We start from the raw sequence: 17,202 nt of genomic DNA on the forward strand, positions 1-17,202 counted from the left end.
CTATCCACGGTTAAACTTCGTCTAAACAATGGGCCTGAGTTGTGAAGATGACGACGTTGAGTTTTATTTCAGGGGCCGGCGAATCTATATAACTTTATTTCCTTCGCTGTCTTCTTTCCGTCTTCTATCAACCAAGTCACTCTTTCCAAGATGCGCGTCTCTCGTTCAACTCTCGCGGCTGCGGCTGCTTCTACGCTCCCTTTGGTTGCTCAAGCCGCCTCCCTGCAGTCTGTTTGCACTACTTCCAATGTGAAGAACGCCCTCCCTCTCGATGTGGCTGAAGGCATCGAACTCGACTCCTCGTCTGTCACCACCAACGTGGTCACCAACTACTCCGTCACCGATGAGAACTACTTCCCCGACGCTACGTTTGACTTTTGCAACGTGACGCTCGCCTACTCGCACGCTGGCAAGGATGACCGTGTCCTGCTGGAGATCTGGCTTCCTACGCCGGACAACTTCCAGAACCGCTGGTTGTCGACCGGTGGTGGCGGTTTCGCCATTAACAGCCAGGAAAGCTCGCTGCCTGGTGGTGTTATGTACGGTGCTGCCGCTGGTCAGACCGATGCTGGATTCGGGAGTTTCTCGAACCAGCTGACCTCGGTGACCCCGATTGCGAACGGCACCAACAATCTGGATGCTATTTACATGTTCGGATACCAGGCTATCCACGAGCTGGGTGTCATTGGCAAAGCGTTCACGCGCAACTTCTTCTCTGTCGCAGAGAAGTCCAAGGTCTACTCTTACTACCAGGGTTGCTCCGAGGGTGGTCGTGACGGTTGGTCCCAGGCGCAGCGGTTCGCTGAGGACCTGGACGGTGTCATCATCGGTGCTCCCGCCATCCGCTATGGCCAGCAGCAGGTGAACCATCTGTTCCCCGACGTGGTTGAGCACACCATGGGCTACTACCCACCCACCTGCGAGCTGGAGAAGATCGTCAACCTGACCATCACCGCATGTGACGGTCTCGACGGCAAGAAGGATGGCGTCGTTTCCCGCACCGACCTCTGCAAGTTGCACTTCAACGTCAACTCGACCATCGGCAAGCCCTACTCCTGCGCCGCCTCCTCCAGCACGGAAATGCTCCGCAAGCGCACCAGCACCACCAGCACCGTCCCCGCCCAGAACGGCACCATCTCTGCCAAGGGCGCCGCCGCCGCAGCAAAGATGCTCGATGGCCTGAAAGACTCGCAAGGCCGCCGCGCCTACTTCTGGTACCAGCCCTCGGCCGGCTTCGACGATGCCGACGCCCAGTACAACTACGAGACAGGCAAGTGGGAGCTCTCCATCACTTCCCTCAGCGGCGAATGGGTCGCCCGCTTCCTCAACCTCGAACAAGCAGAGAACATCTACTCCCTCGACGACGTCACCTACGACACCCTAGTTCAGTGGATGGAACTCGGCTGGAACCGCTATGGAGATGTCCTGCAGACCACCAACCCGGATCTAACCCCCTTCCAGCAAGCCGGCGGCAAGATCCTGCACTACCACGGTGAATCGGACAACTCCATCCCCGCGGCCTCCTCGGTGCACTACCATGAATCCGTTCGCAAAATCATGTACCCGGATCTCAGCTTCGAAGACAGCAACAAGGCTCTCGCGGATTGGTACCAACTGTACCTCGTCCCCGGCGCCGCGCACTGCTCGCCCAGTACCTCGCAGCCCAACGGTCCTTTCCCGCAGACGAACCTGGCTGTTATGATCGACTGGGTTGAGAAGGGCAATTCCCCGACAACCCTGAATGCTACTGTACTCAGTGGCGATCATAAGGGTGAGAAGGGCGAGCTTTGCGCTTGGCCGCAGCGGCCGTTGTGGAAGAATGGGGAGATGGATTGTGTGTTTGACCAGGAGAGCTTTGAGACATGGCAGTATGAGTTTGATGCTTATAAGCTGCCTTTGTACTAGACTTGTATTATAGATTTAGTGTACAGTAGTATATAGTGATCAGTCCAGTAACTCGTTCGTCAGCTGATCTATACAACATTGAATAAACAAATTGCTCAAGACTCCGTACAGATGCATTGATACCTAGTAACCAGAACTTTTATGAACCACAACCTAATAATACACTACCAGGGGATCTATAAGAAACCCTTAGGACCTCCCCAAGACCCCTTAACCAACGCCGAATAATAAACCCAGGGGAAAAAGTCTTTCTTAAGATGATAGAACGCCCTCCGCGGCTCAATCTGATCCCACCCAAACCACTCGTTAAACGACTCCTTCGGCACATTCCCATACTTGAACTCCGCAAGCAGCACTTTCCCGTACTCCGTCGTGATCGGGCAAGATGTGTATCCATCGTACCCCTCAGCCGCAGACCCAGCATCGACCTCTTTACCCTCGAGGGCCTGGGTAAGGCCGCGGACGAGGACTGGTGCCTGGGCTGTGACGGCGGCAGCGGTCTTGGAGGTGGGAAGGCTGGATGCGTCACCGGCAGACCAGACGTTGGAAAAGGTCTTGTGGCGGGTGGTGTTGTCGTTAACGTCGACGAAGCCGGCTTCATTGGCGAGGGGGGAGTTCTTAACGAAGGCGTACGGACCCATTTTGGGGACAACGTGCAGCAGGTCGAATTTCTTCTGGACTTGCTCCTTGCCGCCGACGGAGAAGGTAGCTGTGTTGCCGTTTACGGCGACTAGGTCGTGCGTGAAGAGTCCCTCGACTCCACGTTCCTTGCGCAGTTCCTCCAGCTTAGCGCTGTACTTGGGCACACCGAACATACCGGGCAGTGCTGTCGCGAAGCTAATGTTAATCGACGACGAACCGGGGTTGGTAGGGTTATACAACCCCCGCTGCTTCCAGTGATCCAGCGCAAGCCACATGATCTTCTGCGGTGCACCAGCGCACTTCATCACACCAGCGGGCTGCGTAAACAGCGCCTTGCCCTTTTCCATTTTTTGAATTGTGCCGAACACCTTGTCCACCGTATCGTATCCGTAGATCGACGACACAAGCGAGTCCTTCTCCGCAAGCGCCTCGGGAAGGCCCTTGATTTTATCATAGTCGATGCTAATCCCGGGAACAACAACGAGCTGCTCATAGTTCACTTTATCCCCGTTCGCGAGCGTAACGACATTCTCCTTCGGTGTGAAAGAACCAACACTGCCACGGTACAGCTTGAGCTTCGGATCAAGCAGACTCTGCAATGGCCGACGCAGCTCCTGTTTCGTCTTCAATCCACCACCAACAAGCGTCCAGCCGGGCTGATAGTGGTGCCATTCCGAAGGGTCGACAATGGCAATGTCGTCTTGTGTGAATTTGCCCGTGTCGAGGAGTTGGTGGCTGATTGAGAGCCCCGCGGTGCCGCCACCGATTACCACGACTTTATGGCTTTTGGCCGCGCTGGTGACGGGGGATTGCGTTGCGGCAGTCGCGAAGGACCGGATTGTGCGTGTGGCCGTCGCCGTGCGTGCTGTGCGACTGCAGAGCATCATTTTGTTTGAGGTTATGGGTTTGAAGGTGGTGGTGTTGATGGTCGGGGAGAAATCGGGGTGCTAAATATTGCTTGGATCGCCGTTCTCGGCGGGGAATTGATCACATGACTCCCATACGGTCTTCAGTGTCTCTATCTAGAAGCCCTAGGGGTTTATTCTTTTCATTTGATCCCCGAAGGGCGAAAAGGATGACCTACTCTCCGATTTAATGATCGATATGCATCTAACTTACAGGCGCGAATCTGGACCCTTGGAGTATAAGTTTATCTGACCCTAAGACTTAAGCGTTCCTTGACAGTAGTATTTCTATTCGCCGAGGCGATTAATATCTGAACTCCCAAGCGAGACAGCAAGATCGAATCCCGAAAAGGCAGATGCACTACCGCCAAACATGCTCGGGTACTGAGTGATATTATAGTCCACAACAACAATGTCCCAATTGATAGGTCACGGCGGGCTTGTTTGCCTCACTGTATTTAGGTGCCGATTTGTATTGAGAGCTCCAACATGAAATACCGAACATAATATACGTGTTTTGAGTTACCCTGGGCTTGGTCCTTATTATTTGTGATTTTGACCCGGTGACGAGGGGAGAGAGCACATGTTCATCGGGTGGTATAGTCCAGTCTTTCTCTAGAACCAGGAAGGGAATAAAGTGAATGGAGGCCATATCAAATGGAGCCCCGGTTACAGTGCATCAGGAGCTAAATAGCTATTCCAACCTTTTGACGATATCCTTACCTTTTCTAACGCCATGATGAAACACATAGCTCATGTTGTTCTCCATATCATACCTCCTGAGGATTCAATATGCCAAAGAAGCACCGAAATGCTATAGACATATTATATGGCTACGATATATCATACGGAAGATAATCTAGTGGGCCATTTATTGAGTTGCTAGACACTATTCCTCCTCCAACAGACAACATTCATCGTGGCGTAGGCCATATACAAGGCGTGCAAGAGTGTTTCTTAACCATTATGGCCTCGCCTTTGGAAGTTGTACTGAAGACCATTCACAGGACTATGAATCCCTTCTTTCGTTAATTATATTGTTCCTGTGTGAGTACTTTCTTGTTGGATTCCTATTTAAACCAGAAAACAAAAACAAAAAACAAACAAAAGCAGAAGCAAGAGCCCATGGCGGAAAAGTGCAGTGCTCACATAAAGAGCTCACTGAGAAGCTAGCTTTGCATCCACTTGAGCCTGAGAGCCCATGTACCAGCCGGTCTGACCACATATACATCAGTACTGCAGTGACTGTACCATCCTAGAATTTATTCAAGCCTAGGCTTAGGGTTGCCTTGAATCGGGACTTGAATTGGCATTATCAAACACAGAATGCTTGAGCAAAGGGTATAGTTCTGCTTTCGGCTTCAGCACTTGATCTAAGAGACCTATATGACAATACTATGTCAAATCCATTCAAATCTGACAAGCAACCAAACCAAGAAATCCAGCAAGCCAGTTATTGAACACCCCGTAAGACCGTGCTCGTTCGTCCCTCAACCGTCTTACAAAATCAAGTACTGCGTTTATATATTCTGTTTCCAAAATGAATGCCTGTTCAATTGCCAACTGGACCTTTGCCGATCCCAGCATCATTTACGCTCATTGAATGAGAGTATCGCTAGTTCATGAAACCTTCCTGAAAACACTAAAGTAAGTCACACCAGACTAGTGGTGGGTCCGTTGGCTCTTGGACTAATATCAAGCCGCTTTAAGGAGCACATATTGCTGGACTACCAAAACTGGAGCAGGCAACTCACACTAGTGGATCCATTTTGATTATGCTTTCTTCCTCTGCTCGAAGCGCGGATGACACTAACCAACCATGAAAGGAAATAGATATAGTGCGTAGAAGTTGGGACCAATTGGTGACAGTTACATTTACCCTACAAACGGACGACTGTCCAATGTTTAATGGAATACTATTGCACCGAACGCACCACCTTGGGTTCATCAATACTATACCATCAGGTACAACATCACTGCATTTGGCTTGATATTGTCCAACACGCATCATGCACTTTAGCAACGTGACATATCCCCAAAGTTACTCGATTCAATTCTCTACGAAGCCGTGCTAGATATCTGAACTGATCCCTCCATCCACCCACGAGACATTCTATCTGTCATGTTCAATGCCATCCTTTCTCCACCCCAAGAACAAAAGGAAGCCCTGGCACTTCTACCAGAGACGGTAAACCTGGGGACTGTCTCGTCTGGCTCTGTGGTTTGCAGTGGCGGTGGATGATACATTACACCCATTTCCATAATGCTGGCGCTAGTAGGTAGCCCAAAGTATGTCCACTGAAGAGCAATTTGCATGCGAATATTTCAAACATGCTCGCTGGCGTACTACTAGTAGTGGTACAACGTGACTTCTCCGAGAACCTACATGAACGAAGCTTAATGAAGCCAAGCGAAAGAAGTTCCTCCGTGTAATTGTGCGTCTTGTTTTCCCAGCCCAGTCTATTTCGGAAGTCAACCGATGCAGACGGAGAAGGATCCCCAGTTTTGTGTTTATCTGGCATTCCTTGTCCCAGGAAGAAGTAATAGAGGGAAATGCATGAAATGGTTCGAGTGGATGTGGTAACATAGCTCGCCTCTGGACGACACGCTCCTTTGGATAAAAGGAAGCTGGCTTCCTGATAACGAACGTATGAAACAGCCCTTACAGTGGTACATATTATTCCATATGCCACATGGCTGCGTCAATCGATTTCGCTTCATCAGTTGACTTGTCATGATTGCCGAGCATACGGTTGATTGGTTCTGTTCTGGGCTTATGAAGGCGATATGATATGGATTGGACTTATGTTGTTTGTTGGACCTCTACTATATGGCTATGGCATAGTCATTCGAATCTACACAATAGTGTATTCACATTTGTCTTGCATCCCTCATCCACTACTCTGTACAATGCAACTAGGCCATCTCCTTAAATGCCCCCACCAAATCCCCTCTCAAATCCTCCCAATTCTCCAAACCAACGCTGATCCTCAACAACCTCCTATCAACCGTGGGATCAGACATAGCCCGCCACTCAATCAATGTCTCCACGCCGCCCAGACTTGTCGCGTGCTGCAAGAACGAAAGTTTGCTAGGCAGTCGTCTTGCCTGGTCTTCTTTCTTCATGACGATGGAGAACACAGGCCCGAAGCCGTTGGGCATTTGTTTGCGGACGAATGGCTCCGACTGGAGACTGGCGTGGTAGACAGATTCGAGGTTCGCTTGGATGGCGGCTTCGTCGCTGTCTGGGGCGGGGCTTGGTGTGTTTAGGGAGTTGTGGAGCCAGGTGACTAGTTTGGTTGCATTTTGGCTCTGGCGTTGGACGCGGACTTCTAGGGTTCGGAGACTACGGACGCCAAGCCAGCCTTCCATGTTACCCATTACACTGCCTAGGTATAAGCGGTCCTTGCGCAGTTGGAGGGCCCAGTCTTCATTTTTTGTGGCAATCACTCCGCAGAGCATGTCGCTGTGTCCACCAAAGTATTTGGTACCGGAGTGCATCACCAGATCCGTGCCCCATATAAACGGATCCTGCAGGTTGGGCGGCGCAAAGGTACTGTCCACCATCAAATATGCTCCACGAGAATGCGCCTTCTTCGCATATGCTTCGATATCGAATGCTGTGCCGTGGGGATTCACCGGGGTTTCGAGAAGAATCAGGTCACCGGATTGCAATTCCTCCGCTGAGCAGTCGAGACTCAATTCCTTCAGCCCCGTCAACCGGCTAAACATCTCGACCACACCGTGACAGCCATGGTATCCAGCGCCAATGGAGACCCGTTTGGGGTTCAACAACACTAGTACGGCGTGCAGAGCGGACAATCCGGACGAGTAACTGACGGCATGACCGTGGAGAAGCGATGAGAGGATGAACTCGAAACGGGTGTAGTTGGGAGCGGAAAGGCGGGAGTAAATATGAGTGTGAGGATCTTCGTTATACTAGTCAAATCAGTATCAACCCCAAGGCATGAAAGCTAATGGCTTACGTTTTCCGCGTCCGCGACAGGCACAAGATCCTCGGGATTGTCGGGGTACCGGAACGTGGTAGCAACGTGCAACGGAGGGGCCACATCAGTGACCACATTCACCGGGTCATCGGCATGCAGCGAGAGCGTAGATGGACCGGCGTACTCGAGTGAGGAATGCATTGCGGCGTTAATGGATAACAGATGAGACATGCAATTGAGGAAGGTGGGCGATTTTGACACGTCACGCGTGGGGACTGACGGGTTACCACGTGACTGATCCCATGAAACAAACATCGGCTTATCGATTCCGATCACCGGCGGAGAGAACCCATTCTCGATGGTTCGCGGACAGATCCAGGGACGGCACCTTGGAATTTTGTGCGGTCTATATTGTCAGTAGGGCAACTAGGTTAAACAGGAAGAGAGGGGTCCATACCAATCTCAGAATCAAAGGCAATCGAGATATCATCATGCTCAATGGGGTATTCCGGCATATCCAAGCAAACAAAATCCGCAGACGCATCATCATCTTTCCTAGGCAAGGCGAATTTGGCATCGACAAAGCGGATCCAGAACTTACCAGAACGCATAAAGCTTTCCATGTTGTCCGTACCCTTGAGGACCCAGTTCATGCATTTGCCGTGCGGGAAGTCATTGAAGAATGCCAACAGCTGGAAGACCTTTTCTTGCCGGACAATCTGAACTCGGGTAAGACCTGCTTCCCACTTTTTGTGAATCGGTACCACCATTCGACGGCGAGAGATCATAAAAGATGTAGCGATGCTGTCGTATAGTACTTTGAACCCAGTCACGGCAGCTTCGAAATCATGGAGAGCTAGTAAAGTCAGTAAATGTAAACCAAAAACAGCAAGGTATTAACATACCAGCCAACGACGCAAAATCAAACCGTCGAATCATCGGCTTGACCATTGCCGCCTGCAGAAAATCGCTCAGGCTACTAGGCATTTCAGGACGGACGAGGTTTTCGGCCACCGAAAGAGTCAAATCTTGTTGTGCAGGGCGGTACAGGCTCAACCCCGTTCTGTTGTTCACATCCAGACCCAGCTTCAGCTCGCCAGGACCCAAGTTGATTCGATCCGTAACAGACCCCCATTCGCTAGTAATGAGAGCCCGCAGGTGCTCAGAGAGGATAGTCGGGCCATACTGGTGCTCCACCATACCAGGCTGTTGGTCAATCACGATAACAGTCCCGGCCGAGAATTGAAGATGGATAATTGCCGCTCGACCACTAACTCTGTCATATGGTTGTTCAATAGAAAACGCGCGAATGGGCACATCAGATGTCTTGAGTTCATTCTGCTTAGCGAGCACACCCAGGAGCAACGAATGCATCATTGTACGCTCTTGAACGTCGTGGAATGTCATCAACATCGACCGGGTTCTGCCATCCTCTGTAACCTTGAGCACGAAAGCAGGTGCGCCATCTTCACCGCGCAACAGACCAAATACCACGGGACTTCCGTATCCTAGGATATGGCGAGCGTTGCTGAGGACCTTCACTTTGGGACTGGTAAGCACAGTAACCCGAAATCCTTGGTGGACACTCCGCGTGCCGGTGCCTTCGGTAACAGTAGCGGTTCGCTCAAACAGCCGCATCCGGCATCGTTCGATCGGCTCCGCGGGGAATGCCTTGGGCATGCCGGGATCCATGTACTGGAAAACCTTGAGAGTACTTTCGAAAATCACCCTTTCACCCGCCTCGGGCTTCAGACTCTCCTCCGTCTTCGTGGTGTACTTGACGATATTCCAGATCATCTTGAAATCAGCCTCCTGGAACATGACATCCAATTCGAAACCACGGGGTAATCGGACCCGCATGGAGTTCGTGCGAACTTGCCATTCCACATCGTCCCACGTGGGACCTTTCTTCCGATCCGACTGGATCATCACGTTGACCAATTCACTCTGACTGTTGATGGCAGCAAAAACGTACCAGTCGCTGCGCTCGCGGAGAATGGATAACGCGCAGGGAATCGCATATTGCTGAGTGTCATCTTCCGCGGAGCTCACGTATACGTCGACAAACATCGTCCCGTAACTGAAATGACGAGGGGTATCGCTAAGAGGCATCATAGTAAACATACTAGGGCTATCTCCCGAACGATCCACTAACATGGACCGAGAAGCCGCTCCCGAAAGAACAGCAGACACGTCGGGGGCAAAGAATGGGTATCGTAGCCAGACACTGCTCTCGAAATTATCAGCTGGCTCGAGAGCTTCAGATGCGACGATTTTGGCGAGAATGTTATTTTTCTTGATCGACATAGCCAGCGAGCGCAGGTGATTGAGAATTCCCTGGTGCAATCCGAGAACGTCGGCCATCTGCTTGTCGCCCGTGCTCACGACGACTTCTTGTAACGCATCGACGCTCGATGCGCCATACCGAGTGAGTTCCTCGTGTTGGGTGAAGATGGCCTCGTTGATCCACAAAGATTTGCCCAGGTCCAGAACTGCTTGTCGCGCGTCGATCATCGAGCCGCCTCCTGGACTAGTGGGCCCGCGAGAGCGTGCGTAGGCTTCGAGTGCCTTCCGCCCCTGTAAAAACCACCATGCGGCGGCCCTCATCCATTCCGCCAAAGAGGTCTCCATGAGGGGCTTGACACTCTCTGCGGACGTTCTGAACAAACTGGTATAGCGTGCCACATATTGTTGAAACTCGAAAAACGCAGCATCACCAGCCTGGTTGGCAATCGCTCGCATCGAGATGCGCGGCGCCTGTGGTTGGTACGGGGATACATTACTATCTCGGGTGATGGGACGGCTTTCGTGAGTGTCTCGGGTGGTGGGGCGACCTTCGTGAGTGTCACGGGTGGTGGGACGACTACTGGTTTCGCTGTGTGAATCGCTGTCCGGCTTGGGATGTGCCTTGACGGCTTTTGTCGGTGTGCGGTGCAGGATTCCAGCGTTCGCGGGCTTGATCCCAAATGGGAGCGTAGGTTCCTTGTGGACCGGAGGCTCTGGAGGCACGCTGTCGGATCCCTGGCTGGGAGGTCCTGGAAGGGCATCGTTGGCTGGTGGAGTCGGGTCTATAGCGGAGAAGGGCGGTGTTTCGTAGAGAGAACCGACGCTGGCGGGCGAGCCTGGTCGTTGCTCGCTTGCAGGTGGTACGTTCTCTTCGGCTGGGGAGGGAGGATCGTCTTGGAAAGGAGGGTCGTCTTGGAGGCGAGTCTGCAAGGCACGGCCTTCTTCTAACTGCATCTTTTGACGGACACGCTGGGCAAACGAATTGGAGTCTGGCGACGCTCGGAAGGACAGACGAGACCCGCGCTCGCCCAAACTGAGCGTCATGAGGAAATCTGCATCTTGGGGGTTCTGCAAGAGGGGAGGTTTGCTGTCTGGGATGGTTCTGGTTACATCAGGCGGGTTTGATCCAACGGTTGATGTATCGACTCGCAACTGGGGCGTCCCCTCTCTATGAGGTACCGGTTCCGGTGGAACAGGGACATCGCCGGGTTGGTGCACACTCTGACTCTGACCTTGGCTCCGGGCACGCTTGCGCTGTATTGAGACTTCGATGGTGGGAACATCGGATTCATCACCACCCTCTCCAATCAATTCAGGCGTTGCCGTGGTGAATGACACCTTCAAACCTTGGCGGGCAGGATTCTTTTTCTTGGGTGGCATCATCGTATAATTGGCAGAGTTGCCGGCTGCCGAGGCATTGATTACTTCTTGTGGTGAGGGCCATTTCGATGTGGCAGAACGGGGAGTCGCAGCTGCGGACGAGCCTTGGGATTGGGATGCGGAGCGGTTTGGGCCCAAGAAAGCCTCAACTTGTTGGTCGGTAGAGGATCTGTTCCCTTTATCCCTGTTGAAGAATTTTTCTTTCCAAAGAGACCTTTTTCCGGCAGGCTTGCTTTCGGGGGTAGTAGTAGTAGTAGTAGTAGTATTACTGGCCAAGAAGGCAAAAGGGTCGTCACCAGCCATAATTACTCCCGGAACTAACAACCAAGCAAGACGCAATATGAAATTGCAATATGAAATTTTAGCAAATGGATAGACACGCGACGAATATGTATGCAGGGGAACCGGTCCCCGTCCACAAGTACAATATTCCGGCCGGGCCAAAATGACGCGAAACGCTGGGAGCTTTTGCCCGCAAAGAGAGGGATCGACAGGGGGGGTATCGAAGTTGTGGAGGTAAGAGGCACGAGCACTTGATTATGACGAAATGACGATGGTCTTGTCCGCCAAACACAAGTCAATTGAAGAAGACAAAGAAAGAGGCTGTGCTAGAGTTCAGGGGAGAAGGTCGTGATGGTCGTGGTGGTGGTCGTCGTCTCGGGGAAGGGATGTGGTTGTTTTGGCGGGGTGAGTGGGAATCTTCTGGGGCACTGTGAATACTGATATATCAACAGTGAGCAGGAAACCAAGACTCTGACAATTTCAGTCTCAATGATGAAATACTCACAATGGCGCCTCTGGAGTCTGAGCTCAGGGGATTTCTTAGGCCGAAGCTGTAGTGAGGCTAGTCGCAACCTTAGCCTCGGAGATGAGATATGCTTGAGATTAGATGAATGAAGATATACGGAGTAGGCACAGGAACAAGACAAGCAAGGACAGAGGAACAGACAACAGAAACACAGAGAGAAGAAAGAAAAAGAGAGACAGCAACCGCCGGCAGTTGTGCTCAGACAGGGTCGTCGTCGTCGTCGTTCTTTGGCGGTTTGGAGAGGCACCCGCGCTATACCCGATTGGGATGCATTGTGTTTCACTGCTTTATTTGATTGGCATACTATATCTGTACATGCTTGTACCATGTAGTATAAAATCCCTTGATTTATATACGATGACTGTCTTGTATTTTATTATAACGTCTTTGTCTATACCGTGCATAGTGCAAGTAATCTCTACCGTGTGTACTACATCCACTCTCTGCGGCAGCTCTGAAACGGCACTAATCATTCCTGCCGACACTAGCCTGTCCACGGCTAGTATGTCTCGCTGTCGATTATCACGTGAAACACTTACCACAAGAATTGTTATACCGATTATTTTTGAATTTTTTTTTTTTTTTAAAAAAAAAAAAAAAAAAAAAAAAAAAAAAAAAAAGGAAAGAGTCAGAGAAGGGTATGGGTACGACTACAGCACTTACTCTATACAGCCGGCATGAGTCTCGTCTAAGGCGGTCAGCAACGCGTAGTCACCAGCCACCTTATCCACCTTATCTACGCCAGCCACGCGATAACAGTGCATGGTTACTGTCTCAAATCCATATATGGCCTATGCCGGTTTACGAGCATACGACTAATTTGTATGGGGTACACAGTATGGAGAAGTTGGACTACAGCACTGGCCTGAGTCAAAGTAAAAGTGCTGACATGAGACAGCTCGAAGGCCATAGTGCAAGTCGATTCTACTACAATAGCTCCATAGATTGATGATTGAAACTCACTTCAGCACTAAGACCAAAAGCAAGATACTCCAGAAGCAAACTAGTACCGCCACTAACCCTTCTCTAGGATATCCTCAACCTCAGTCTCCATGGCATTCAAAAACGCGCTATAAGCCTTGTACGACGCAGAAGATTGTTCCTTTGTATACCCATGCGCATACCCCGTCTCCTTCAGAGCACCGAGAAACTCCGCGAACCGACGGTGGAAGATCGGAGTGACCAAGTGGTCCTCCGAGGCGACAAGCCCGGCATACTCATTCAGCGCCATGATGGTGGGCGTGTAGTCTGTCACTCAACATGTTTATCATACCTGCAAAATGATAGGAAGGATCACTTACCGATCGTGTTGACAATTGACGGGGGTAGCCCGTACAGACAGATATAGGTCTTCTCATCCATTCTCGAATCCTCTCCCTTGTCATACAGCTCAGCATCTAACTTGCAATCTGCCCAGTCACGGACGGTCATGCACTCCGCAATTCGCTGTCGGTCAGCATCTGTCGCACACCCGAGCTTCTTTTCCTTGTACTCGGAGATGTACCTGTGGCGGCAGGGTCGACTGGTCCTGGCGAGGATCCAGTCTTCGCCCCCTTGCTCAGGCTCTTCTTCGTAGGGCTGCATGAAGCTGGCTTCGAGGTTGGGAATTGGCATGTAGACGCTGTCAAAAGTGATGATCTGGGAGTCCTGGGGGTTTTCGTCGTCGGTCGCAATCTCGTTTGGATCGAACATGAGCTCTGAGGCATTGCCGAGGAGTGTCTCTTGACGTTCCAGCTTGGCCATGGTCTCGTTTAAGGAAGCTTGGGACATTTTGTTGTTAGTTGGTAAGTCCTGTTGTGCCGTTGTTGTAGTGGTAGATCGGTTTCAGGATGGTTGAAAGGAGAAGAAATATTTGCAACTGCTGGGCTACGAGATCAGGATAATATATCCCAATAGTAGGCAGCATATCGGAAAAGCTCTTTCGGGCAGGTTGAATTCTAGATGTCTTGAGCTCCGACGAGGTTGATTATCGGACTCATGGAGTGGAATACGTATCACAGCGTCAGTTTAGGCAGCGCAACAGACAGGCCCCTATTTCTGTATACGTGACGACCAGGGCCTCAATCTTCATATAGCAATCCCAATTCCCAAGTAAATTGATATGCCAGTCAAATTCAGTAAAGTTGTGTCTCTTCCTCCTTTGGAACCTAACTTATTTGCCGCTTGAAAATGATGACAGCATCATCCCAGGAACGCACAAAAACTTTCAAACCCTTGGACAAGACAGACGGTTCTTCCCCCCAATATACACAGCTGTGTATCCTGACTCTTCTAAGGCCTCGATGAAGTCCCAGAACTGACGGTGGTATATGGGCGTGACAACGCGGCCCACCAAAGCAATTACTGCTGCATATTCATCTAGCGCCAGGATGATGGGCTCGTAGTCTGTTTGTGTCAACCTATAGCTGTATTAATAATATATCACTTACCAATCTTCCCAATAATAGACGGGTGCAGCCCGCACAGACAGAGGTATACATCTACATCAGCCCGTATACCATCTCCAACGGTATACAATTTAGCATCCAATTTGCAGTCCCCTTCATAACTCACTGTCTGGAATTCTGCAATCAGCTCTTTATCAGTATTGGTTGCACAATAAAATTTACTCTGCTTATATTCCGAAATGAATCGGTGTCGGCATACGCGGCTTTCGTCCTCAAGTTCCTGGAAGTTATCATCGTCGCTGCTGCTACTTGGAGTATTGTTAGTGTTGAACATAAGCTTAGTGAGATTTTTGGGTTAGCTCTCGTGATGATGCTCGTACATGGTGTTATCGCTCGTAGTTGAAGGCACATTGTTCCTATGTTGCTGGATGAGTGATGACAGAACAGGCTGCATATATTTCAATGAGTCTTTCGGGGCCATTACTCGAGCTTGCATCACGGCTAGGGCCTCAAATCTTGGTATTCCATTATTTTGCTATACAAATTGGATAAAGATGCTTTCATTTTCTTCCTGCTTCACAACCTAGCTCAATCACCTCCAAAACATCCTCATCCATACCGTACTATCTTCATTGCATTAGCGTCTATTCTGTTTTCTATCTCTTAAAGTCGTACCTTTCATTAAACCCGATATATTTTGGCGTCCCTACCACCAGCAAACGTCCAGCTCAGCCCATGTTTCATAACTCTGAAATTACTTTGTCATGCGCAAGCGCATAAACAGGCCAAAGGCCATTGCTAATACACTCCATTTACGGCTTTGATCCTTGATAAGCGCGCTTGTTACAAATATTAACCGGCGGCAAGCTGTCGTACGAAAATGACCGCACGAGAGGTCTGGGGAGGATAATTCTACGAAGAACAAGCCCATCTACCGTTATATTGAGGGGACATGTCGCCTTGGCTCTTTTAAGGTCTGGATCTACTTGCAGCGATCAATGTTCACCAAGATGCAGCGCCGTCCGGGCGAGTGTGATTTCATAGGCAGGAGGCGGGGCTGTTAGGCCGCTGGTACCATCTTTATGGGGTACTTTAGTACGGAGGGGCCCTGAATATTCTCTGTCATGCGGCCTCGTTGTCGCTCCTGGATAGAGGATCTCCTAATCTGGAATCTCTGACTTGTAAATTGCGGTGGTTTATTCGTGTTGTTGGAGAAATGAATCTTCAACTGTTAAGATCATAGTCGCTGGCAGTCAGAGCGTCCCGGAGCTTGGGAGAGATAAGTGGCATTGGATATTTAGCACCAATCTGAAGTCCAGGTGATTGTTGGAAGGTGGTTGCAAGTACCCAATGCGAGCTTAGAGCCCTTGAGCGTCTTTAAGGCTTCCGGCGGACGTAAAACCTGCTTCGCGGGAATGTCTAAGATACAAGGACGATGGAATCCCATATGGCTGCCCTCAGACTAGAAAACTTCTATCGGACGGTGACCATTCATGCCGCGTTGCAAATCACAATGGAGTATCGGGCGCAGCTGCAGAATGAAGAAGGGCTGAGTCCCATCACTTTGCGACTGATCTACTGGCGGTGCTAGACAAGGTTACGGATTGGTTCTTGAAAATCCACGAGACCGATGAGACCAACGTCAAAGGCTAACTGCTCCTGAGTTTGGTTGCAGCGCAGATTGACGGGCTCAGGCGCGGTTTGGGAAAGGAAGAAATTGCCAAGTTGCTGATTCAAGCCGTGGAGGACGTTGGAGAGAGATGCTTGCCGATTCTGGAAGACATGGTAGCCGCCCAAGACCAAGGTACTGACCAGGTATTGTGTGAGGCAATGGAGGAGAAATTGAACTTTTTGGAGAGTACAGTACCTTGACTGCTTGTCTTGTCGTCGCTCACAATGAAGCAGTCAGAACTCAAGTTTGACAGCCAGGGCAACGTTGATCTGATGAGTTGGATGTACGACGAAATCAGCACCGGATCGCCGTCAGTCTAATAGCGAGGGTTGTCTTCAAGATAGTTACATGTATTACTTTAGTCAGGATGCTAAGCAATCGTGAGAGAATGTGGGGAGGCTATTAATAGTACCTAGCGATAGATTGATAGTTAGCGATAGATAGAAAGAATTCAGTTTAGCTTGAGTATGTATCTCTCCTTGCATGATACTGCCTGATTGATTGGGCAGCAAAGTCACATGCTCAGCCATGTAACTGAATCACATGATTCTAAGTCCAAAGTATTGCACACTGAATACAAGTAAGTTGATAACTATGCCTTGCTTCGAGATGGCGTTCAAGAGACGATCGATAGCGCTGCCACTATTCAATGGCACATCCCTTTGCTGACTTGTCAGGATGCGAGGAGGATCCGATGTCAGCATTTAGTGTTTGTACACCTGTACAGAGTACGAGCATACAGCCAGCAATAGCATAGTAGCAGAAACATAGTCTCGAGTATAATACGGAGAACTATTGAGACTGTAGATTGGTGCAATATCGCCGTGTCTGTCCTACCGAAGACATCCCCCCCCCCCCCGGTAACACTACAGAATTACACAGAAATAAGAATAGAATAAGGACAGACTGAATGTCTCAGTTGGTTCTCTAGCATAGAGTAGTGCTAATTGATAGTGCCAACTACTCTGTAATTGTATGTTCCAAGTATAGAACACCGCCTCGATTATTGGAAATCTGAGGCGCAGCACCTCCCGATTAAGCCATTTGAGCTCTCTCTCTCTGTGTCGCTGGTTCTCTAACTGTCACTCCCTCACTCTTTTCTTCTTGACTCTCATTTTCCTACTCACTTTATCTCTATTGTTTTTTCCCCCTTCCACTCGTTACCAACTTTTCCCTCGCTGTTTCACCTTCTCTCTTGACTCCCCGCCGGTTCCCACAGTGATGCGTCGCACCCCCTGACCAACCAGAGTTGTCCCTTGGTTCTCTGGGG

General features: G+C 50.2%; 6 protein-coding genes across 6 annotated transcripts; 1 reads left to right on the forward strand and 5 right to left on the reverse strand.

The window, feature by feature from the left end:
• Nucleotides 1–72: 72 nt before the first annotated feature.
• Nucleotides 73–1,905, forward strand: EURHEDRAFT_501298 (putative tannase; the record flags this gene model as incomplete). Its single annotated transcript, XM_040785758.1, has 1 exon — nt 73–1,905. Exon 1 carries the CDS (start codon nt 151–153, stop codon nt 1,903–1,905), a length of 1,755 nt encoding a protein of 584 aa, XP_040638694.1. The 5' UTR covers nt 73–150.
• EURHEDRAFT_412868 (FAD/NAD(P)-binding oxidoreductase) lies at nt 1,873–3,472 on the reverse strand. Its single transcript, XM_040782029.1, has one exon. The coding sequence runs from the start codon at nt 3,432–3,434 to the stop codon at nt 2,082–2,084; it is 1,353 nt and encodes a 450-aa protein (XP_040638695.1). The 5' UTR covers nt 3,435–3,472; the 3' UTR covers nt 1,873–2,081.
• Nucleotides 3,473–6,368: 2,896 nt separating this feature from the next.
• EURHEDRAFT_403096 (uncharacterized protein) lies at nt 6,369–11,368 on the reverse strand (the record flags this gene model as incomplete). Its single annotated transcript, XM_040780189.1, has 4 exons — nt 6,369–7,391; nt 7,439–7,674; nt 7,857–8,255; nt 8,305–11,368. The coding sequence occupies 4 exons, from the start codon at nt 11,366–11,368 to the stop codon at nt 6,369–6,371; spliced, it is 4,722 nt and encodes a 1,573-aa protein (XP_040638696.1).
• A 152-nt stretch (nt 11,369–11,520) lies between these two features.
• EURHEDRAFT_77288 (uncharacterized protein) lies at nt 11,521–12,382 on the reverse strand. The gene has a single exon (XM_040787648.1). The coding sequence runs from the start codon at nt 12,199–12,201 to the stop codon at nt 11,674–11,676; it is 528 nt and encodes a 175-aa protein (XP_040638697.1). The 5' UTR covers nt 12,202–12,382; the 3' UTR covers nt 11,521–11,673.
• A 150-nt stretch (nt 12,383–12,532) lies between these two features.
• Nucleotides 12,533–13,643, reverse strand: EURHEDRAFT_378005 (uncharacterized protein; the record flags this gene model as incomplete). The annotated part of the gene is made up of 3 exons (XM_040779022.1): nt 12,533–12,561; nt 12,894–13,121; nt 13,175–13,643. 3 exons carry the CDS (start codon nt 13,641–13,643, stop codon nt 12,533–12,535), a joined length of 726 nt encoding a protein of 241 aa, XP_040638698.1.
• Nucleotides 13,644–14,079: 436 nt separating this feature from the next.
• EURHEDRAFT_378006 (uncharacterized protein) lies at nt 14,080–14,741 on the reverse strand (the record flags this gene model as incomplete). The annotated part of the gene is made up of 4 exons (XM_040779023.1): nt 14,080–14,258; nt 14,303–14,429; nt 14,520–14,568; nt 14,641–14,741. 4 exons carry the CDS (start codon nt 14,739–14,741, stop codon nt 14,080–14,082), a joined length of 456 nt encoding a protein of 151 aa, XP_040638699.1.
• Nucleotides 14,742–17,202: the final 2,461 nt, after the last annotated feature.

Source organism: Aspergillus ruber, assembly GCF_000600275.1.
Source record: "Aspergillus ruber CBS 135680 unplaced genomic scaffold scaffold00014, whole genome shotgun sequence".
Lineage (NCBI taxonomy): Eukaryota > Fungi > Ascomycota > Eurotiomycetes > Eurotiales > Aspergillaceae > Aspergillus > Aspergillus ruber.

Excerpts from the sequence above, each read along its gene's own strand:
- EURHEDRAFT_412868 (XM_040782029.1), bottom strand. The coding sequence starts at position 3,434 with ATGATGCTCTGCAGTCGCACAGCACGCACGGCGACGGCCACACGCACA.
- EURHEDRAFT_77288 (XM_040787648.1), bottom strand. The coding sequence starts at position 12,201 with ATGGTACAAGCATGTACAGATATAGTATGCCAATCAAATAAAGCAGTG.